This window comes from Bos mutus, chromosome 18 (assembly GCF_027580195.1).
Source record: "Bos mutus isolate GX-2022 chromosome 18, NWIPB_WYAK_1.1, whole genome shotgun sequence".
NCBI lineage: Eukaryota > Metazoa > Chordata > Mammalia > Artiodactyla > Bovidae > Bos > Bos mutus.
Window position 1 is genome coordinate 4,347,909 of NC_091634.1, and position 23,034 is coordinate 4,370,942.

A 23,034-nucleotide genomic window follows, 5' to 3' on the forward strand; every position below is an offset into this window, starting at 1 on the left:
CAGGGACGTCCAAAAAAAAAAAGAAAAAAAGTTATCCAGTGTATGCTACTGAGTGAAGAATATTTATATATGCATTCCAAATATTTACACTTTCATCCATTCACATATTTTAAAATGACTTGCAAACCTGACTGAGTGACGTAACTTTGGAAGCAAAACTCATATCCCCGTGCTTATAACGAAGCGGTCATTCGGTACCTCTATCACCTACACAAAAAAGTCCACAATCAGAAAAATACCCTTAAAGTGCTGTGTTCACATGAGTTAATTAAGTTATGGGTGCCAAGTGACAGAATCCACATATATTCTGTAAGTCTAACTTTATTGCAGCCTTTGATTTTAATAAGAATAAAAACAGAAATATGATGGTGGTAAGAAAGCACTTTCGTTCTTATCAGAGAGGAAACTGGTCTTGAGACTAGAGGGCTTGAAAGAATCAGGAACCAAACACTTTCAGCTGCTTTCCTAGGTGTGTGCTACCTAGGGATGCTGTTTGTTAATTCACAAGTGTCTCCCTTCACAGCCTGTATTTTTTCTGCTCCTTTTGTGAAATCCCTGTGTCTGTGGGGTCACATAGTCTTCTCTGAGTAACATTTTCTATTTGCATGATGTCGTCCTGAACTCCCTAAGTGAATATTCCCAGTCCCACCAGCCTATAGATACAGTACGTATTCTTAGCCTATGATTTCATTCAAACCCTCCCTGGTGGCTCAGAGGGTAAAGAATCCGCCTGCAACGCAGGAGACCTGGGTTCAATCCCCTGGGTCCGGAAGATCCCTTGGAGAAGGAGATGGCAACCCACTCCAGTATTCTTGCCTGGGAAATCCCATGGACAGAGGATCCTGGAGGGCTACAGTCCATGGGGTCACAAAGAGTCGGACATGGCTGAGCGACTAACACTTTCATAGTAAAGGTGCACTCCAAGTCTTGTGAAAACTCACCCTGTAATTTTTGAGAGGAGGGGAAGCAAGAAGGGAAACTTAATTCTATTATTAAGAATAAATGAGCCCAGGACACAGAGTCACCTGGATTTTCCCAAGTCCAGTCATCCCGGCCGTGTTAATCCATCCCGGCCGTGTTAATCCATACTCTCCCTCCCAGAGCAAAGCTCTTCTCTCAGTCCTACACCTTCACCATTGTGTAGTCACAAGAATTTGGGGTCTCCTCGGCGGGGACAGAAGCTGCCCCAGACAGCGCGGCGGTGTTTAGCTGGGCGTAGGTCACCCCCTCGGGCTCGTCAGGCTTTGGGGAGAAGAGAGACAGGCTTGTAGAGCTGAGCTGTGCAGTAGGGTAGCCATGAGCCACACATGGCCATTCGACTTCAGACAAATGCCAACTAAATTCAAACTGAGGTCCTCAGTCTCACCAGATGCATTCAGATGCCGCGGGAGGCTGTGACATGTATGGGACAACACAGCTATAGACTGTTGCCCTCATCGCGGGAAGTTCTGTTGGACAGCATGTTCTAGGATGGCTGTGCTTTCAACTCTCATAACAGGATACCATCAATCAGTGGTAACTTGTGCTTATTAAAAATCAGTGCAAACGTATGGTTTTCATAATAAGAACTGCCCTCCTACATGCATACCTACTGATAACATAGTATTGTATTTTAAAAACTAATTTTGCTGAGATATAATGTATATACCATAGAATTCCCCTGGGATAAGTGTACAGTTCTATGACTTTTAGTGAATTTGTAGAACAATGCAACCATCACCATTGTACAGCGGGAGAATATTCATCGCCCCCCAAAAGTTCCCTGGGCTTGTTTGCAGTTAAGCCTTGCCCTCCCTGCCCTCCACCCCCACCCCAGCCATAAGCAGCTACTAATTTGCCTTTCCTGGAAATTTTATGTAAATGGAACAATTTTATATACAGTTTTTTGTATCTGACTTTTTCACCTAGCAAACTATTTTTGAGGTGCAGTCACTTCTCACCTATATCTGTAACTTCTTTCTTTTACTGCTGAATAGTATTCTATTGTATGGAGGTATCCCATCACAACATGAATTATCATAATATTATAATTATCAACAATGTGCTAATCAAACCAACCCTTAAAATAGCCCAGATTTAATCACTGGCACTTACTTTGTGATAAACTATGCCTTTCCATAACTTAATATTTATATGTATCTAAATGAATGCAATGTACATAAATATTGCTTTAAACGCAACAATGTTTAAATCTTTTACTAATGCTTTTTTTTTTGGCCAGTAGCTTGCAGAATCTTACTTGCCTGACCAGGTATTGAACCTAGGCCCTCAACAGTGAAAGCACCAAGTCTTAACCACTGGACAACCAAGGAATTCCCTGCTAATGCTCTTATTTAACTTGCTTTGGCTTCAAGAATGAGCCAGGGAACCTCTGTGACCTGTGGGAAAAGGTGTGAATTTTACTTGCTATTGCTTTTAGATGTTATAATGCTCATTAATATTAAATTACAAATAAGCAGTATTTTAGGGGGCTTCCCAGTGGCTCAGGGGTAAAGAATCCACCTGCGATGCAGGTGGCGCAGGAGACGCCCGTTCGATCCCAGGGTCGGGAAGATCCCCTGGAGGAGGAAATGACAACCCCCTCCAGTATTCTTTGCCTGGGAAATCCCACTGAGAGAGGAACCTGGTGGACTACAGTCCATGGGGTCACAAAGAGTTGCACATGCCTGACTGACTGAGTGTGCACCCAACAAGCAGTATTTTAAGGAGAAGAAATTGATGGGTGTAAGTTGATTAATACTTGTTAAATGATGCTTTCATGCCACCCATTTGACACTTAAAATTTGCCAGGAACACCAATAAACCCTTTACGTTTATGACATCATTAGACTCTCACAGCCTTTTAACTGGGGATTTGGATTCCCCTTAGATATAGGAGGAAAAAAGCGAAGAAGTGTTAGTCGCTCAGTCATGTCCGACTCTCTGTGACCCCGTGGGCTGTAGCCCACCAGGCCCCTCTGTCTATGGAGAGGAGTGGGTTGCCTTTCCCTTCTCCGGGGCATCTTCCTGACCCAGGGATTGAACCCGGGTCTCCTGCATTGGAGGCAGATTCTTTACCACCCGAGCCACCAGGGAAGGAAGGGTCCAAATTCTGCGGGCTTGTGTCTTGTTTGTTGAATTCTTATTGGAGTGTAGGTGACTTACAGTGTTGTGTTAGTTTTAGGTACACAGAAAAGTGAGTCAGTTGTACATACACACGTATCCCCTCTCATGGGGGTATTGTGATTTGTCTCAGACCACACTGGTAATAAATAGTAGCTATTGGGAGCTGGAATCCAGATACTGTGAATTCAAAGCACCTGTTTTTTTGTTTGTTGGTTTATTTGTTTGAGATGTAACTGATATATAACCCTGTGTAACTTTAAGGTGTACTCATGTTGATTTGGAGAAGGCCATGGCACCCCACTCCAGTACTCTTGCCTGGAAAATCCCATGGACGGCGGAGCCTGGTAGGCTGCGGTCCATGGGGTCTCACAGAGTCGGACACGACGGAGCGACTTCACTTTCACTTTTCACTTTCATGCATTGGAGAAGGAAATGGCAACCCACTCCAGTACTCTTGCCTGGAGAATCCCAGGGACGGGGGAGCCTGGTGGGCTGCTGTCTATGGGGTCGCACAGAGTCGGACACGACTGAAGCGACTTAGCAGCAGCAGCAGCATGTTGATGTGATACATTGATATAGTGTACCACCTTGGTAACACCTTCATCCTGTCACATAATTATCATTTCTTTTTCGTGATGAGAACAATTATGATCTAGCCTCCTAGTATCTTTGATGTATATGATACAGTATTGCTGACTATAATCCCCAAGCTGTGCATTAGATTCCCAGGACTTATTCATCTACAAGTTGCAAGTTTGTTCCCTTAAATGCCATCTTCCCAGGTCCCCTACCCGCCCGCACCCCCAGCCCCTGTTAACCTCCTATCTACTCTCTTTTAATGGGTTCTTCAGATGTTTTTAAACTCAATATCAAATGGCCACATGAATATAACCAGCGTTTGAGCTAAGCCAAGAGGCAGACAGACCAGCCTCTGGTGGTGCGTGAGCTCTTGGGTTATTTCGTAGGGGAGAACTCACCGATTCAGATATCCTTTCCAGCCTGGATACATCTGCATGTGCGTACAAGGAGACAAAACTCAGTTCTCAGATGGCAAGAGTCAGAGTGTAGTCTCCATCCCAAGATTCCTTGTGGTTTCATCCCTGATCACTTACCTGCATCCCTCTGCTTGTGCACTTTGGAATGGCAGCTTCTGAGAAAGAGAAACGTGTTAAAGTCTGGGATCTGGAGATCTGGGGGAGGGGATAGGGCTGACAGAGGTGGGGCTGGGCCTAAGAGTCACTGATGTGCAGTGGAGTGGGAGTTAACGCAGGGCGTGAGGTCTGTCAAGTGTTATCTACCTCTTGATGGATTCTTCCTCTGATGAATCTATTAAAAAAAAACAAAAAACACAAGGAGGAATGTATCTCCCTAAAGAATCCTTCACTTTAGTCCCCTTCCTCAGAGTGTGAAACCCGTGATGCTCTGAACTCACCTTGCTGAGTGCACCTGTAGATGAAGAAGATGGCGAGGAAGAGGAGAAAGAGGGAGAGGCAGCTGAAGGTGGCCACGAAGATGATCCTGGTATCTGGAGGGAGAAGAACGGGGCCAAGAGTCAGGCTGGCTCCAGGAACGCACTGAGCCACTTCGGAGAAGAGTTACAAGGAGCAGACAGCCTGGCTTCAAGACTTGGAGCTGCCACTCCCCAGCTGGAATGTCCAATTGCTTGAGGGAATTTGCGTCATCTCCTTGAGCTTTTGTTTTCCCTTTCAAAGCAAGGATAGCAATTGTGGCTGCTTTACTGGTTGGTCAAGAGAAGGAGTGGGTCAGTGCCTACAGAGAGGGCTAGCACGGTGCCCGGCAGATGGCAAACACCCACTAAACGTTTCATCCCCAGGAATAATACTTATTAACTGTGAGCCGTTAGCACTCATAAGTGTTTTCTCATTAAAACATTTTTTTGTATTAATTTTTTTTTTTGCAATGAAGCTTGCAGGAGCTTGGTTCCCCAACCAGGGACTGAACCCAGGCCTTTAGCATGAAAGCCTGGAGTCCTAACACTGGACTACCAGGGAGTTCCCTGTTCTTTCTCATCTTGACAATAAGCACACAAGGTAAGTTTGCCATCCCCATTTCATTCAAACATAAACCAAATACCTGGAATTAAACTGAGTTCCCCAGAGTCATGTGGCCAGGATGGGCTTTGGATGCTGCTATGTCTAACCTTTCTGGCCAGTCTGCCCCAAGGTCGGGGTAGCTCTGTGCTGACCCCAGGTGGGGACATTCAAGAGAAGTGACATTCTGAACCTTTTCCAGAGAAGTCATAATCTGGTGAGAAACACATTTACCCAGACTAACTGTGATGCTATGGAAGTGAAGACAAGTCCGGCAACAGATGAATCAAAGTCCAAGAATCATTTTCTTAAGGTAAGGAAGCAACCTAAGTGTCCATCGATAGATGGACAGATAATGAAGGTGTGGTATATATATACACATGCACTTCCGATGCTGGGGGTCTGAGTTCAATCCCCGGGCAGGGAACCAGATCCCACAAGCTGCAACTAAGATCTGGGGCAGCCAAATAAATAAATACTTTAAAAAACAAAAATAAACTCATAAAAACAGAGAGTAAAAGCCTGGGCTGTAGCCCGCAAGGCTCCTCTGTTCATGGGATTTCCCAAGCAGGAATACTGGAGTGGGTTGTCATTTCCTTCTCCAGGGGATCTTCCCTACCCAGGGATCAAACCCGAGTCTCCTGCATCTCCTGCATTGCAGGCAGATTCTTTACCACTGAGCTACCAGGGAAGCCCCTATCCTGTATCAAATCATCCCATTGTACACTTGAAGTATCTTACCGCTTTGTCAGTGATAGCTTCATGAAACTGGTGGGGAGGGGAAGGAGGTGTGGGAAAGGGAGGTGAGGAGCGCTCCCTTGAAGAGAGCAGTGATGATGAAAAACCCTGACTCGGAAGCGCTCAGTGTGGACTCTGACTCACGGTGGGCTGAGGAGGTTGCCGTGATCAGGATCGTTCTCTCACAGCACCCCACCCCCACCCACCTCCCTCTGTAACAGACGCTGTCAGTGCTCCTCCGCCCGCGGTCCCCCGGATTCCTTTGCCATTCTTAGGCGTGCTCGATCGCGGTTTATCCCCCTTCCCAATGTGAGCGCTTTGGTGTCTTTGTTGGCGGTGGTGGTGGTGGGGTACTGCCCGGAAAATGCCTTGGGAATCTAAGGGGCCCGGGGACACCCCTTTTCCAACAGCTGACATTTGTGGGAGCCACGCATCCCCGTGGACTTGGAAAAGTAGGGCAGAAACACCCGTTCCTGGATGGCAGCAAAGGAAGGTCAGCCTTGCCGATGCTCTCACCCTCCTCCTGATGGCCCTGCAGTTTATCTCATGGTGCGGTTCACTAGAAATGAGAAGTAGATGATTGCGAGACTGCCCACCGCCCACTGAACTGGGTTTGCCCTGAGATGGCCACATATCCTGGCCAGATTTCACATCAGCTATTTACACATTGCCAAAATTAACTTGCAGAAGGTCTGTGATACTGATCTAAGGCATCTGACTGAGCAGTGGGATACAGCGTGACACAGGGCATGAAGTCCCAGAAAGGAAGCCTGGCCTTGTGGCAAAGTTAGGGGGTGAACTTCATCGTAGGCTCTGCCCAGAATTAGAGTAGAGGGTTCCTTTCTAGTAGCCCGGAGGCGTGTGTATGTAGGCTGGAGACAGCCTCTCGTCGTCGTCGTTTAGTTTGCTAAGTTGTGTCTGACTCTTGCAACTCCCATGGACTGTAGCTCACCAGCCTCCTCTGTCCACGGGATTTCCCAGGCAGGAATACTGGAGTGGGTTGCCATTTCCTTCTCCAGAGATAGCACGTCTGTGCTTAAAGATGTCTCACTCTGTTCAGCATTGTGGTGGTGTAAATGTGAACTCTGATAGTGCATTTTAAGAAACAATATACAGGGACTTCTCAGGCGGTCCAGTGGTTGAGACTCAGGGCTCCCAATGCAGAGGGCACCAGGTCGACCCCTGACTGGGAAGCTAAGGTCACAGTGCCGTTTGTTGTGGCCAAAAAACAGGAAAGAAGTGATATACACGCCCACCATGTTGGCTATAATAAAATGAAAGGAAAACAACAAGTGTTGGCAAGGATGTGGAGACATCGGCGCCCACATAAGTTACTGACGGGTGTGTGAAATGGGGCAGTCACGTTGGAATACAGTTCGGCAGTTGCTCAAAAAGGTAAACACAAACTTGCTGTGTGTCCCAGCGGTTTTACTCCTAGATACCTGATTAGGGGCTTCCCTGGTGGCTCAGATGGTGAAGAATCTGCCTGCAATGCAGGAGACCCAGGGTCAACCCCTGGGTTGGGAAGATCCCCTGGAGTAGGAAATGACAACCCACTCCAGTATTCTTGCCTGGGGAATCCCATGGACAGAATCCCATGGCGAGCTACAGTCCATAAGGTCGCAAAGAGTCGGACGTGACTGAATGACTAATACGTTCTCCTTTCAAATACCTGATTGAAAGCAGAGGTTCAGATACATGTGCACCTATATTCATGGCAGCATTACTCACAATAGCCAAAAGGTGCAAACCACCCAAATGTCCATCAACTCAATGGATAAACAAAATGTGGTCTGTCCACATGATGGAATATTATTCAGCCATGAAAAGACTGGAAGTACTGATACGTGTTACCACACGGGTGAACCTTGATGACACCGAGCTAAGTGAAAGAAGCCAGTCTCCAGACCTCACAGTGTGGGACTGCGTTTTATATGAAATGTCCACAAGAGGCGAAACCGTAGAGCCAGAAAACAGATTGGCAGGGCATGTCGGGGGAGCAGGGAGCAAAGACCGACGCTTAAGGGAACTTCATCTGGGGAATCAGCGTAGTGGTGATGGTACAGCCCTGTGAGTGTGCCAAACGCCTCTGCCTCATATACTTTAAAAGGGTGAATTTATGGGATGTGAATAACATACCAACTAAAAAAGAAAAGACATGACAGAAGAGCTAAAAACACGAACGCTTCGACTTCCCATCTCCCGTTTCTGACACTTCCAAGCTCTCCAACTCTATCAGATTTCAGATTTCTCCAAGACACTGGGGCACGCATTGTGTTCACAGAGCCAGAGTAGCAGTCATTAGCCTGCTAATACTGCATAAAAATGTTTCAAAGACAAATATGTAGTTTGCAAGGACAGGATGCAGGAAATCTTTTTTTTTTTTTGGCCACGCCACGCCATATGGGATGGAACCTGTGCCCCCTGCAATGGAAGTGTGGGGTCCCAATCACTGGGCCACCAGAGAATTTCCAAGGATATCTTTTTAAAAATTATTTCTATTATACTTGCACAGGCTCTAATGACAACCTTGAACAATGTTGATCCTTTGGAGCAGATTACAGGAAGGTTATGAGTTGCTGAAAGAAAAAACGATCAAGCATCTAGGTAAATTCCCCGTTTGTCCTGTGGTTAGGACTTCCAGCTTCCACTGCCAGAGGCCAGGGTTGGATCCCTGGTCGGGGAATTGTGTGTTTGTGCTCAGTCACCAAGTTGCGTCTGACTCTTTGCAACCCCGTGGACTGTAGCCCACTAGGCTTCTCTGTCCATGGCATTTCCCAGGAAAAGAATACTGGAGTGGGTTGCCATTTCCTCCTCCAGGGGATCTTCCCAACCCAGAGATTGAATCTGAGTCTCCTACATTGGCAGGTGCATTCTTTACCACTGAGCCACCTGGAAAGCCCAGGTCGGGGAATTAAAATCCCCCAAGCTGCATGGCACAGCAAAAATGAATCCTGGATGGATAAGCCCATTTCAGTCTAAACCTTCAGAAAGCCCTAGTTTTTTTTTTTTTTTAAAGTATTGCATGTATTTATTGATAATGTAAATGTTACCTTTCTTATTTATGAAATTTGAACTTCAGAATAACATAAATACATAAAATTCACAATCATGTATATAAAACAATGAATAATGGAATTGAGAACCCATACATTTAACAAACAAACAGATATAAAAATTGAACATTATCAAAACCACAGAAAATTAATGCAAGATGCATCTCAAAACTTTCCCATTGTAGAAGTACCACTACCCTCTCTGATTCATACATTTATATACTTGTTTTTTTTAAATTTTAATTCAATAAAGTCATATAATATATGTCTAGTTTCTTTAGCTCCACATTATATTTGTGAGATCCATCAACATCAAAATGTAGCATTAGCTGGTTTGTTTTCATTGCCATTTGGTATTACATTGCAGTGATGTTCCACCACTTAATTTACTATTCTAACACTGATACGTCGTTTTTGCCTATTAGTAACAGTATGGTTATGAACTTTTTGGTATACATACTAGTAAACATATGTTTACATTTCTAATTAGTATATACCTGTTAGATCTATTCTACCCCATTTAAAAACTAGTAAGTTAGCCTATGACTCTTTACTGGATGCTGCTGCTGCTAAGTCACTTCAGTCGTGTCCAACTCTGTGTGACCCCATAGACGGCAGCCCACCAGGCTCCCCCGTCCCTGGGATTCTCCAGGCAAGAGTGAGTTGCCAATTCTCACTGGAGTGAGTTGCCATTTCCTTCTCCAAAAGCCCTAGTTTTTATGAGAATTTCTGAGGGTAGAATCTTAGTCAATTCTTCACGGAAAACCAGTATCAGAAAAAAAAAATAATATTCACTGTTTTTTGAGAACTTGGAAGTTTTAGCAAGTCTTTGATCATACATTGTCCCAAAGTATAGGCTCCGCAGGTCCTGGTCCCATTCCCCAAACCAGTCATACAGACTCACCCCCGTTCTTCCCGAAACCCCACCATAGCTTTTCATCATGTAAAACAGCAGACGATGTACCTTGTTCTGTTTTATTCACCAGTGTTTTCAGAGGTGGATATAATTGGGGGAAACAAGTCCCTTCTAATTATATTACCTGTCTTTGCAGGGGCGGGTTTGCTTTCCTCTTGGTTCCCTAGAAAACAGGAAAGGAGAAAAGGAGTCACAGTGTTTGTGTGAGAACCTTGGGGACATAAACCTCATGTTCTCCTTACGGACTTCGTGCCCTCTTTGGGAAGCAGAGAGGAGAATGGTTTTTTTTTTTCTTTTCTCCAGGTGCCCACTGGGTCCCCAAACCCAGGCCAGAGCACTAGGTTAGTCTTTTTAATACTGCTGGAGCTTGGTATTATTTTAATAACAAAAATATGTATGAGTGACACCACTAATCCCCCACCTTCCAATCATATCCCAGAAAAGAGCACCAACATTTTGCAAGTACTCTCTCCCACTGGGGAGACTGCCGTTCGTGTTGATGATTGTTCATTTTGCTGTGCAGAAGCTTTTTTGTTTGATATACCGCTGTTGTGCAGTTGGTAAGTCAGGTCCGACTCCTAGTGACCCCATGGACTGCAGCCTGCCAGGCTCCCCTATCTCGGTTTGGTCAAATTCATGTCCATTGAGTCGGCGATGCTATCTAAACATCTCATCCTCTGTCGTCCCCTTCTCTTTTTGCCTTCAATCTGTCCCAGCATCAGGGTCTTTTATAATGAATTGGCTCTTTGCATTAGGTAGCTAAAGTATTTATTTTTGCTGATTTTCTGTAGATAAGATCATATCTGCAAATGAAGGCAGTTTTACATCTTCCTTTTTGATTTGAATGCCTTTTTTTTTTTTTTTTTCTTGCCCAATTGTTCCAGAGAGGACTTCCAGTATTACGTTGAATTGAAGTGGTGGGAATCTTTGTCTCATTCCTGACATCAGAGGAAAAGCTTTCAACTTTTCACCATTAAGTATGACCTTAGCTGTGGGCTTATTATATTGGCCTTTATTGTGTTGAAGTATGTTCCTTCTACAGCCAATTTATTGAGAGTTTTTATATTGAAATGATCTATTTTATCAAAATTTTTTACATATAAGATGAACATATGATTTTTATCCTTCATTCCGTTAATGTGTATATCACACTTATCGACTTGTATAGTGAACCATCATTGGGTACAAAGGAGAAATCTCACTTGATCCTGGTGTGTGAGTCTTTTAATGTACTGTTAAAATTGATTTGCCAACATTTTGTTGAGAACTTTCACATCTGTATTCATTAGGGATATCGGTCTATAGTTTTCTCTTCTTTCAGTGTGCTTACCTGGTTCTGATGTCAAGGGGATGCTGGCCTTGTAAAATGAGTACAGGAATGTTCCTTCCTCTGTGCTTTTTGGGAAGAGGCTGGGAATGACGGGTGTTATTTCTGCCTTAAATGTTTGGTGGAATTCACCAGTGAAGCCATCTGGTCCCGGGCTTTTCTTTGTCGGGAGGTTTTGATTGCTGGTTCAGTCTCTTGATCTGTTATTTATCTGTTCCAGTTTCCCACTTCTCCATACTTCAGCCTTGGTTTGTAAACGTCTGCAAACGTTCTCCCGTCTGTAGGTACCACCAGGTCCAAGTTCTCCCAGATGACGGCCAAGAGGGGCTGGAATCAGGTCACAGTCTCCTGCTGGTTCTATGGCTGGTACTGAGGCCTGTCTGCCCGCTATCCAACGCCCAGGTGGGTGAGGCTCCTCCTGGGCCCTTTGGTGTCTGGTGGTGGATCCCACAGCTCCCACGAGGCACTTTTGCTCACAAATGGGTGCCAAATTTTAGTTGTTGGAGTGAGGGTACAAAAATAAAGAATGGCAGACCTCCCTGGTGGCGCAGTGGGTAAGAATCCGCCTGCCAATGCAGGGGACACGGGTTCGATACCTGGTCCAGGAAGATTCCACGTGCTGTGGAGAAGCTAACCCCGAGAGTCACAGCTGCTGAGCCCATGAGCTGCAACCACTGAAGCCCTCCCACGTAGAGCCATGCTCTGCTACAAGAGAAGCCCCTGCAATGAGAAGCCCGCATACCACAGCAAAGGATATCCCCCATTCACCCCAACTAGAGAAAGCCTGTGTGCAGCAGCAAAGACCCAGCACAGCCAAAAATTAATTGCTTGGTTATTATTTTTTTTTAAATCACAGCCTCAAAATGGAATCATTTGTGTAGACTGTGCTAGGGCTCAATGCCTAATCTAATTGAAGCTTTGAACCCCAATCCCATAAATGTTGTCTTAAACAGTCAATCAGGAATTTTTAGCTCAGCACCAGTGAGGTCTCTGTCCCCCTCCTTCCCCCAGAGGACCACCGGTTAATCTGCTGCGTGGACCGCTTTCTGTGCTCCATAGGTGGTGGTGGTGTTCAGTCACTCGGTGCGAAGTCACTTGAGTAGTGTCAGGCCCTTTGCAACCCCGTGGGCTGTAGCCCGCCAGGCTCCTCTGTCTGTGGGATTTCCCAGGCAAGAATACTGGAGTGGGTTGCCACTTCCTCCTCCGGGGGATAACAAAGCACGATTTGCAGAGCAGATTTTCAGTCATGCTCTGGGATGGGGAAGGCAGCTTCTCAGCAGCAGGTTTCGTGGGTCCATCTTACGGTGAGGTGCCCGGGGTCAGTGACATCACCTGTACAAAGGCACCGGCCCTCTCTGACTGCACCCAAGGATTTTATGGCTGGAGGGAGCTCTGTGCTGTGTTTGCCAGACAAGACTAACCTGTTTGAGAAATAAAGAGGGGGGATTGTCCGAGGTGAAGGACAGAGAGAAAATATCCCCAGACCACCTGTCAAGGAGCCCACGACCACCTTAGGTGGGTTAGTGGCTCAGTCACATCCAACTCTTTGTGACCCCATGGACTGCAGCCCACCAGGCTCCTCCGCCCATGGGATTCTCCAGGCAAGAATACTGGAGCGGGTTGCCATGCCCTCCTCCAGGGGATGTTCCTGACCCAGGTTTCGACTCTGCATCTTCTGCATTGGCAGGTGGATTCTTTACCATCTGAGCCACCAGGGAAGCCCAGGCTCCAGGTGAGTGAGGAGGAATTCATCCATGTTCCTGTTGAGTTCTGCCCTTTATTGTACCCAGAGTCCTGTGACTTCCCCCGCATGAATGTCGCATTCCAGACGTCGAACTGGCACATGAGGGTCACGTTGCTGCCACGTGCAACCTCTGAGCTGGGCAAGGTATGGAGGAGGGGTTTGGGAAGTTTCTCTGGATAGAATTTGGAGTTAGACTCTTCATCTTGGTGACCACTAAAACCCTCCTAGAATTCAGAGGATGAAAGGGAAAAGGTCATGAAACTCGGGGTGTGGGAACAGAGTCTAGGTCGGAGATGACTCACCATTATTTTCCTCATCTTCATTGCCCAGACAAAGCCCTGGAAGAGAAACACTCATGAGAGATGAATTATATGCTTGTCTTTTTCTTTTTAATTGAAGTATAGTTGATCTGTTGTGTTAGTTTCAGCATACAGAAAAGTGATCCAGTTATATATCTAAATCTACAGATGTACATCTAGACATGAGAGTGACTCAGGAGATCTGGCCCTTGTTTCCACTCAATAGTGGGTGCAAAACACGAGCCCCCAAGCTTCGCCAGAAAGCAGGGACGTGGGAGCCTGGCAGTGGACTGAGCCCCCTGCCAGGGGGGATTAGCTCTGGCGGCAACGGCTGCACTGACAGGCAGAAAACAGGTTTCCAGGTGGTCAGGGGGGTAGGGGGTGTCCCCAGGTCTCGTGGTCTCTTTTCAGTCCCTTTCTCCTCTGCTTTTAGTCTAAAGTCATCTCAGCTCTGTTATCAGCCAGTCTTCTGCTCCAATGGTGACTCCCATTCTTCCTTTCATTTTTTTTTTTTTTAAATAAACACACGATTGCCTTAGATTCACTTTCTATCATGAAACCTTACTGAGGAGTAGGTGAAAACTGACAGAGGGGTTCTCTGTTTTTGACAAATACGATTGTATTAATGTGTACATGTGATGACTGCATGCATGTATGCATTGTGCAGTGACCACCACCATGAAGCTAATTAACAAACAAGTCAGCTCACATAGTTACCTTGTGTGTGTGTGCGGGAGGCGGCGTGGGGAGAATGTTTAAGATCCATTCTCTGAGCCGATTTCAATGTTATTAACTATCGTCACCATGCTGGTCATTAGATCCTCAGAACTTATCTTTTTAAAAAATATCTATTTATTTTGTATTTGTTTATTTGGCTGTGCTAGGTCTTAGCTGCAGCATATGGGATCTAATTCCGTGACCAGGGATCAAGCCCGGAACCCCTGGACTGGGACTGCGGAGGCTGAGCCACTGGGCCACCAAGGAAGTCCTATCTTTCTTAATAAAGGACCGCAGCTGACATAGGCAGAGACCTGGCTGCAGTGGAGACACCTGCCACTGAGGAGAAGAGACGCACTGGCGTGTAGGGTAGCTCAAAAAAGCAAAGGATAAAAGCGCCTTGAAGTCTTAGCGGAATTCTGAGATAGGGAGCTGTAAGCAACACAAGTAAGCATATTTATCTGGAAATAATTGCAGTGAATAACTGCCAATCAGTGAGAATCTATCATTGGACGGACTCTTCACATATGTCAGCCATGTACCCACTTATATTATCTAGCGGGTCCTTTATGACAACTGATATTTACCATACAGCTACCCTCTGGGCCTGACTCAGCCAGGCATCATCCATTTAACATTTAGTACGGGCTCTGGAGAATGAAATAGCAACCTGCTCCTGGATCCTTGCCTGGAGAATCTCACGACAGAGGAACCTGGAAGGCTGCAGTCCACGGGGTTGCAAAGAGTCAGACATGACTGAGTAGCTAAACAGCAACAATGGCCTTTAAATACACCACGTGGAGAGCTGCTCAATTTCCAAGCTAGAAAGGGTGGAGGAGAGTGACACTAGAATCTATAGTTCCCCAGAGAAGAGGAAAAATTACTTTGATGTTGTGACATAATAAGAAATACATTGGGTCTTTGTCCCTGTTCCAGGTACAGAGCTCCTCAAACTCTTGAAATTCCCTGAGTGTTGTGAGAGGTAAAAGTGTCTTTTGTTATGTTAAAATAACTTTTGGAAAAGTCTCTAGGTAACCTAAGGATGGTGGCCAGTTGCCAGGGAAACAACCACGTGATTAAAGGGTTGGAACTGTCAGTCTTACCCACCCCCTACCCCGAGTCCCACCCCCAACCCCGACCTCCAGGAAGGGAAGAAGGGCTGGAGATTACCAATTGCCAGTGATTCGATCAATCATGCCTATGTCGACTAAAAAAATACGCACAACCTAAACGTTGAGAGTTATGTTTTATTCATCAGATATTCTTAGGACTTCAAGCCCAGGAGGCAGCATCTCAAGTAACCTTGAGAGAATTGCTGCAGGGTGTGGTGTGGGAAGGATATATATGAGTTTTGCAACAAAGGGTAGGAGGTCAGAACAAAACGTTACTGTTAATAAAAGAAAATCAGATGTCTCAAGTTAAAGAATTTCGTGCGTTTCTCAGTATGGGAAGATGCAAGCGTCTGGGCTCACGGCAGTCATCCCTTTGATATGGACCTCAGCTGTCTGCAGCCAGTATCCCTGTTTTCTTAACCCTGAGTTCCCTCAGGGCTCACCGTGGGGAGTGGCTGCAGTCTGATGGCTGCTAGATGGCAGGTGTTCTTTCCTTCCTGAGCTCCCTCGGGGCTCACCCTCAAGTGTCTTCAGTCACTGATGACTGCAACATCCTTTGTTTACTGATACGGCAGGAAATATTCCATTTCTCATCTATGTAGTGAAGCCTCCATAGAAACTCAAAAGGATGAGTTCAGAGAGCTCCCATGTTGGACACGTGGAGATTTTTCAAGCGTGATGTGCTCAGAAGCCCTTTTCCTCATACTCGGCTCTGTGCACCTCTTCCATTTGGCTGTTCCTGACTTAAATCCTTCTATGTACTGTGGTTAGTCGCTCAGCTGTGTCCAGCTCTTTGTGATCCCATGGACTGTAGCCCACCAGGCTCCTCTGTCCTTGAGATTCTCTAGGCAAGAATACTGGAGTGGGTTGCCATGCACTCCTCTGGGGCATCTTCCCAACCCAGGGATCAAACCCAGGTCTCCCACATTGTAAGTGGATTCTTTACCAACTGAGCCATGAGGGAAGCCCAAGAACACTGGAGTGAGTAGCCTAACCCTTCTCCAGGGGAACTTCCTGACCCAGGAATCGAACTGGGGTTACCTGCGTTGAAGGCAGATTCTTTACCCACTGAGCTACCCAGGAAGCCCAAATTCTTCTATAATAAATCGGTAATCTAGTGAGTAAATGTTTCTCTGAGTTCCATGTTCTCACAAATTTGAGTTCTAGCAAATTGATGGACCCAAGGAGTGGTTCTTTAGAACCTTCCATCTGTAGCCAGTCAGACAGAAACACAGGTGGCCACTAGGGCTTGTGACTGGCATCTGAAGTGGGAGGGAGGTCATCTTCTAGGACGGAGCCCTTAATCTGTGGGATCTGACGGTGTCTCCAGGTAGTTCATGTCATGATGGAATTGAATTGCAGGACAAACAGCTGAGTCAGCTGCTTGGTGGTGTGAAGAACCACCCCCTCCATATTCACACACATCGAAACTGGGTGCTGAGTCCTCACTGACGTCTGAGAAGTAAAACACTGCCTGCCACGTCAGTAAACAAATGGTGTCACCGCCATCAGTGATTGCACACAACGCTGACAGTGAGTCGGTGAGCTCTGAGGCAACGCAGGAAGCAAAGAACACCTACCATCCAGCAGCCATTAGACTGCAGCCGCTGCCCGTGGTGAGCCCCGAGGGAGCTCAGGATGCGAAAACACAGGATGCTGGCCCCGGACAGCTGAGGTGTACACCCAGGAATGATTTCAGTCAGCCCAGACTCTTGTGTCTCCCCATACATAGAAAAGCTCTAAATTCCTTAGTTTGAGATATCTGGTTTTCTTTTATTAGTAGTAGTGTTTTGATGTTCAGACCCCCTGCCCTTAGTTGCAAAATCCCTATCCATCCTGGCTCTTCCCTCGCCTCCTTGAAGCAGTTCTTTCAGAATTACTTGTGATGCTGTCTCTGGGATTGGAAGTCCTAAGAGTATCCACTGAATAAAACACAACTCTCAACTTTTATGTTGTGCGATTTTTTTTCAGCTGACAGTTTACACAAGGCCCTACAGGAGTCGGCTGGAACCCTAACCCAATATGACCGATATCCTCCTAGGAAGTTGGACGGGCAGGCACTGTTGTGCGCCGGGTTGCCAAGACACTGTTCCCCAAGTACAAGCCATGAGCCTGGCCACCCTACCTATTACCCTCCACCCAGCTGAATAGGATATATCTCTCGAAACCCAGAAGGCACAAGCCAGCCTGTTGGCCATAAGATCCCGGTTTAAATGGGAGTACCAGCTTCAGTGCAATGACCCTCGCCGCCGAGGGGTTATTGAGGATCCTGCCTTGGTTTGTTGGACGTGAGCAAGGTCAGCAAATGTCTATCCCAGTTTCAGGCCCACCTCCAGAGCCTGCTCTCAGGAGATCTGCTTGGGATTGGGCCGCTCCTCTTCTGGTTTTATGTTTTCAAAACTGACAGAGATAGGAAAGAAAAATTGATCCAGGAAGGAAAGTTGGATCAAACATTTAACATCTCGTATTAATTCTGGCAATGATGACTTTATGTACTGTTGTTTAAATGAATCTATTAATCATTAAAGAAAAATAATAATTAGAGGTTGGGAAGAGACCTGGAGACAGAACATGCAGAGGAAAGATGGCCATGTGACTCTGTGAGGATCTACAAGCCGTGGGGTGCTAAGGATTCCGAGTCATCTCTCAGCCAGAGTCGAGGAGGGAGGTGTGGAACAGACCCTCCCTCAGAGCCCCGAGGAGGAATCAACCCTGCTGACACCCCGGTTTTGGACTTCTGGCCTCCAGAATGGTGGGAGAATAGATGCCTTAAGCCACCTGATTTGCCATTATCTGTTGAGGCAGCCCAAGAAAATAAGTGTAGAGAGTATGAGGTCCGTCTCTTGACTGCCCCATTTATTCTGTCCTGCAACTGGAGGTTTGGGGTATGGTGACTGGCAGCCACCTCTCACGCTCACATGTGTGTGTGTGTGTGTGTGTGGGATGAGAGTGACCTCAAAGGGAAGGGCTTAGCCCAGAAGAAGGAGGAAGGAACCCAGGGGTGGGAGGGGGGCAGATGGCAAGCCCTGAGGTCCTCCACGCTGCCCCCCTCCTGAATCCGGCTCCACTCACAAAGGAGGAACTGGGCACTTAGTTGGGTGGGGCTGCCTTTCCAAAGTCTGGAGAGACCAGGCCAAGATTATAGTCTAGGGCTTCTTTCCTACAAGCTGAGGTCTGTTTGATCACCTTATGTTCAAGTTGAACATCAGCTTAAAATCAAGCTCAGGATACAGCTGGTCAGAAAATGTTCTTATCCACTGGTCCCTGCCTTTGTATCGTGAAGTGAAGTGTAATTTGGTCAGTCATGTCTGACTCTTTGTGACCTCATGGACTATAGCCCACCAGGCTTCTCTGTCCATGGGATTCTCCAGGCAAGAATACTAGAAAGGGTGGCCATTCTCTTCTCCAGGGTATCTTCCCAACCCAGGGATTGAATCCAAGTCTCCTGCATTGCAGGTGGGTTCTTTACCATCTGAGTCACCAGGGAAGCCCCACCTTAGTGTCATCAGTTCAGTTCAGTCACTCAGTCATGTCCAACTCTTTGCGACCCCATGAATTGCAGCACACCAGGCCTCCCTGTCCATCACCAACTCCCGGAGTTCACTCAGACTCACATGCATCGAGTTGGTGATGCCATCCAGCCATCTCATCCTCTGTCATCCCCTTCTCCTCCTGGCCCCAATCCCTCCCAGCATCACAGTCTTTTCCAATGAGTCAACTCTTTGCATGAGGTGGCCAAAGTACTGGAATTTCAGCTTTAGCATCCAAATCTGACTCCATGTTGGATCTGTTTCTTTTACTTTAACCTTTGTATTCTGTTGTTTTTGCTACAAGTTAATCACTAAAGGGATGTTGCCTGCACACTTAAAGTATACATACTGGCTCTTCTCCATGAACCCTGCTTCTCATGCCTGAGTCTTGAGCTAGAATATCTTTGCTTAAGCTCACGGGAAATATCCTGACCAGGCCCATGTGTGAATGGCTGCAGGAAAGAAGAAATTAACACATCCCTTCTGGATTCTGGCCAGAAGTATGAAATATTTGCAACAATTTGTTGCCTTTTTTATTTCACCTTCTCACTTGCCCCTCTTTGTTTTATGTAAGGAGCATCCAGACCCTCGGCAAGATGGTTCTTTGGGACATTAGTCCACCATGTTCTTGGTCTGCTGGTGCTATTTCTTACTCCAACAACTCATCTTTCAAGTTATTGGCCCATCATGCAGTGAGCAGTACAAGCTCGGACTCAGTAGTAACATGTCTTTTCTGTATTCCTTGTTTATAACCAAACTCACAGACTTTCACACTCTGTAGACCCTGCTCCCATATGCCAATGGGACATTCAAGGCGAGATGGTGGTATGTAGATGATACAGACTTGGAGGTCCCACTTGAGCTGTGCATTATTGAGCCGAGTACACTGAGGCTGTTACCACATGTCTCCGCTTCCTCATCCCTTATGTGCAGGCACCAAAACCAGGGCATGCAGATTCCACAGCCCACAAAACTCTGACAGGTCGCTTGTACCCAGTACATGGAAGCCATCATTTCTGTACTTGCCACATTCCCCATGGTAACCTCCACTACCTGGTGAATATTCCCACCCTCAAACCCGTCTGTCCCAGCCCCGGAGACTCACCGAGGCAAAGCAGGAACAGGAATTCCGTGATCATGGTGTCCCTTCTGTCCGGACCAAGATCCCACCTTCAGTTCTGTGGTTCAAAGGAAGACATGGGACTGGGCGACCACAGCCCCCTCCTGCCCTCTTGGTCCTGGGGATGTGTGGCCAGAGGTTTTGCCCTGACCCTTGGCTCCTCCACCATCTGGTGCACAGTTTCCTTCCCACAGCTGACTCAGGAAGCCAGAAGCCACCAATGACAACATCTTCCTCATAAATCTATTGTGTGTGGCTCCGCCCACCCTGAGATCCCTCCTATCTTGTCTGAAGTCTGGCCCAAGACGTTTTCCTTAAAAATAGTTTGTCTTTTCAGAGAAGGAAGAATACCCTGTGAGATCCTTTCTATGTGGACTCTAAAAAGAAATGATACAAATGAGCTTACAAAACAGAAAGAGACTCACAGACTTAGAGAATGAACTTATGGTGGTGGGGGGCTGGGGGAAGGATGAGGGGAAGGGACAGTTAGGGAATTTGGGATGGGCATGTACACACTGCTATATTTTAAATGGATAACCAATGAGGTCCTACTGTAGAGCACAGGGAACTCTGCTCAGTGTTATATGGGAACTTGGGAGAGAATGGATACATGTATATGTACAGCCGAGTCCCTTCACTGCTCACCTGAAATTATCACAACATTGTTAATCGTCTCTACCCCAATACAAACTAAAGGGCTTTTTTTTTTTTTTAATTGTCTTTTAAATAGCTTTACTTTAATTTTTGAATTGAAGTATAAATGACTTATATTAGTTTCAGGTGTAGCACATAGTGATTCGGTATTCTTATGAATTATACTCTATTAAAACTTACTACTGGGACTTCCAGTGGTAAAGAATCTGCCTTCCAATGCAGGGTACCTAGGTCCCATCCCTTGTAAGGGAACAAGATCCCACATAGGGCAACCAAGCCTGCTTGCCTCAACTGGAGAATCCGTGTGCCACAATTAGAGACACCCACGTACTGCAATAAAGACCCAGCAGTCTAAATAAATAGATTTTCTTAAAGTTATTACAAGATAGGGCATCCTTGGTGGCTCAGTGGTAAAGAATCTGCCTGCCAACGCAAGGACGTGGGTTCAATCCCTAGTCTGGGAAGATCCCACATGCGTGGGACAACTAAGCCTGTGTGCCACGGCTACTGAGCCCACGGACCACACCACTGAAGCCTGTGCACCCTAAAGCCTGTGGTCCACAACGAGAGAAGCCCGCGCACCATCACTAGAGAGGAGCCCCCGCTCTCCGCAGCTAGAGAAACCCCAGGCAGCAACGGAGACCCAGCACAGCCAAAACCAAATAAATAAATCTTTAAAAAATGTTATTACAAGACAATGGCTATATCCCCTATGCTCTACATCCTATTGCTTATCTATTATAGTCATGTCCGACTCTTTGTGACCCCATGGACTGTAGCCCGCCAGGCTCCTCTGTCCATGGGATTCTCCAGGCAAGAATACTGGAGGGGGTTGCCGTGCCCTCCTCCAGGGGATCTTCCCGACTCAGGGATCGAACACATATCTCTGGCATCTCCTGCATTGCAGGCAGGTTCTTTACCACTGAGCCACCTGGGAAGCCTATATGTATGTATGTATGTATGTATATATATATATATATCCTATCTTATTTGGTCACTGACCTATACAATTTAAAGTGTTTCATGCCCATGAATATTTCCCCACAACATAGTTATAAGTTGTTTCCCCAACGTGATTTTTTATTTTTGGTTCTTTTATTAGTTTATACATTATCATACTGCCTTCAAACACTGAGATTTCATTTTTACGTTCCACAGTTCAGTTCAGTCGCTCAGTCATGTTCGACTCTTTGCAACCCCATGAATCGCAGCACACCAGGCCTCTCTGTCCATCATCAACTCCCAGAGTTCACCCAAACCCATGTCCATCGAGTTGGTGATGCCATCCAACCATCTCATCCTCTGTCGTCCCCTTCTCCTCCTGCCCTCAGTCTTTCCCAGCATCAAAATGAGCATCAACTCATCATTTCTCATCATCAAAATGAGCATCAACTCATTTTTAAATGAGTCAGCTCTTCGCATCAGGTGGCCAAAGTATTGGAGTTTCAGCTTCAGCATCAGTCCTTCCAATGAACACTCAGGACTGATCTCCTTTAGGATGGACTGGCTGGATCTCCTTGCAGTCCAAGGGACTCTCAAGAGTCTTCTCCAACACCACAGTTCAAAAGCATCAATTCTTCAGTGCTCAGCTTCTTTATAGTCCAATTCTCACATCCATACATGACCACTGGAAAAGCCATAGCCTTGACTAGACGGACCTTTGTTGGCAAAGTAATGTCTCTGCTTTTTAATATGCTGTCTAGGTTGGTCATAACTTTCCTTCCAAGGAGTAAGCGTCTTTTAATTTTATGGCTGGAATCACCATCTGCACTGATTTTGGAGCCCAGAAAAATAAAATCAGCCACTATTTCCACTGTTTCCCCATCTATTTGCCATGAAGTGATGGGACCAGATGCCATGATCTTCATTTTCTGAATATTGAGCTTTAAGCCAACTTTTTCACTCTCCTCTTTCACCTTCGTCAAGAGGCTCTTTAGTTCTTCTTCACTTTCTGCCATAAGGGTGGTGTCATCTGCATATCTGAGGTTATTGATATTTCTCCCTGCAATCTTGATTCCAGCCTGTGCTTCCTCCAGCTGGGTGTTTCTCATGATGTACTCTGCATATAAGTTAAATAAGCAGGGCAACAGTATACAGCCTTGACGTACTCCTTTTCCTATTTGGAACTAGTTTGTTGTTCCATGTCCAGTTCTAACTGTTGCTTCCTGACCTGCATAGAGGTTTCTCAAGAGGCAGGTCTGGTGGTCTGGTATTCCCATATCTTTCAGAATTTTCCACAGTTTAATGTGATCCACACAGTCAAAGGCTTTGGCAGTATGGCCTTGCTGGTTATCCATTTTAAATACAGCAGCATGTACATGTCTATCCCAAACTCCTGGGGGAAGGAGTAGGCTGATTCTTAATATGCAGATAGACCCAGCTTCAGCCTTTGCTGCTTCTTGTGAAAGATCCCAGGCTGTGTATATATCTAAAGCGTAATCCACAGACCTGGGATGCAGAAGACCGTGGATCCCGCCTAGGATGTGATGTGACATCGATGGTGTCATGCATGAAAAGTATATGAAGGGTGGGAACTTACAAGATGGTCATTTTCTCTCCCTTTCCCTCACACCAAGGTTCTTTTTTATCCTGTTACTCAACAAGCAAACACTACCAGTACTCTCAGGGCACAGCTGAAGATTTTATTTTGAATTTAATGATTTAC

General features: G+C 46.2%; 1 protein-coding gene and 1 pseudogene across 2 annotated transcripts; one reads left to right on the forward strand and one right to left on the reverse strand.

Moving 5' to 3' along the window:
• Positions 1-303: 303 nt before the first annotated feature.
• On the reverse strand, positions 304-19,934 carry LOC102265270 (V-set and transmembrane domain-containing protein 1). Of its 2 annotated transcripts, none has more exons than XM_014476358.2 (8): positions 19,701-19,934; positions 13,240-13,275; positions 9,991-10,029; positions 4,538-4,630; positions 4,404-4,431; positions 4,218-4,252; positions 4,083-4,114; positions 304-1,242 (listed from the first exon to the last, which is right to left on the reverse strand). In XM_014476358.2, the coding sequence occupies exons 1-8, from the start codon at positions 19,732-19,734 to the stop codon at positions 1,123-1,125; spliced, it is 417 nt and encodes a 138-aa protein (XP_014331844.2). In that variant the 5' UTR covers positions 19,735-19,934; the 3' UTR covers positions 304-1,122. The 2 variants fall into 2 exon arrangements, with proteins under 2 accessions (XP_014331844.2, XP_005886973.2); XM_005886911.3 differs by having other exon boundaries at positions 4,218-4,255; positions 19,701-19,933.
• On the forward strand, positions 16,559-17,536 carry LOC106700555 (NADH dehydrogenase [ubiquinone] 1 beta subcomplex subunit 4 pseudogene; annotated as a pseudogene).
• Positions 19,935-23,034: the final 3,100 nt, after the last annotated feature.

Coding starts and splice junctions, on each gene's coding strand:
- LOC102265270 (XM_005886911.3), bottom strand. CDS start 19,734: ATGATCACGGAATTCCTGTTCCTGCTTTGCCTCG. Junction 13,276..19,700: donor CCTGTTCCTGCTTTGCCTCG/GTGAGTCTCCGG, acceptor TTTCTCTTCCAG/GGCTTTGTCTGGGCAATGAA. Junction 4,115..4,217: donor GCACAAGCAGAGGGATGCAG/GTAAGTGATCAG, acceptor ACGCACATGCAG/ATGTATCCAGGCTGGAAAGG.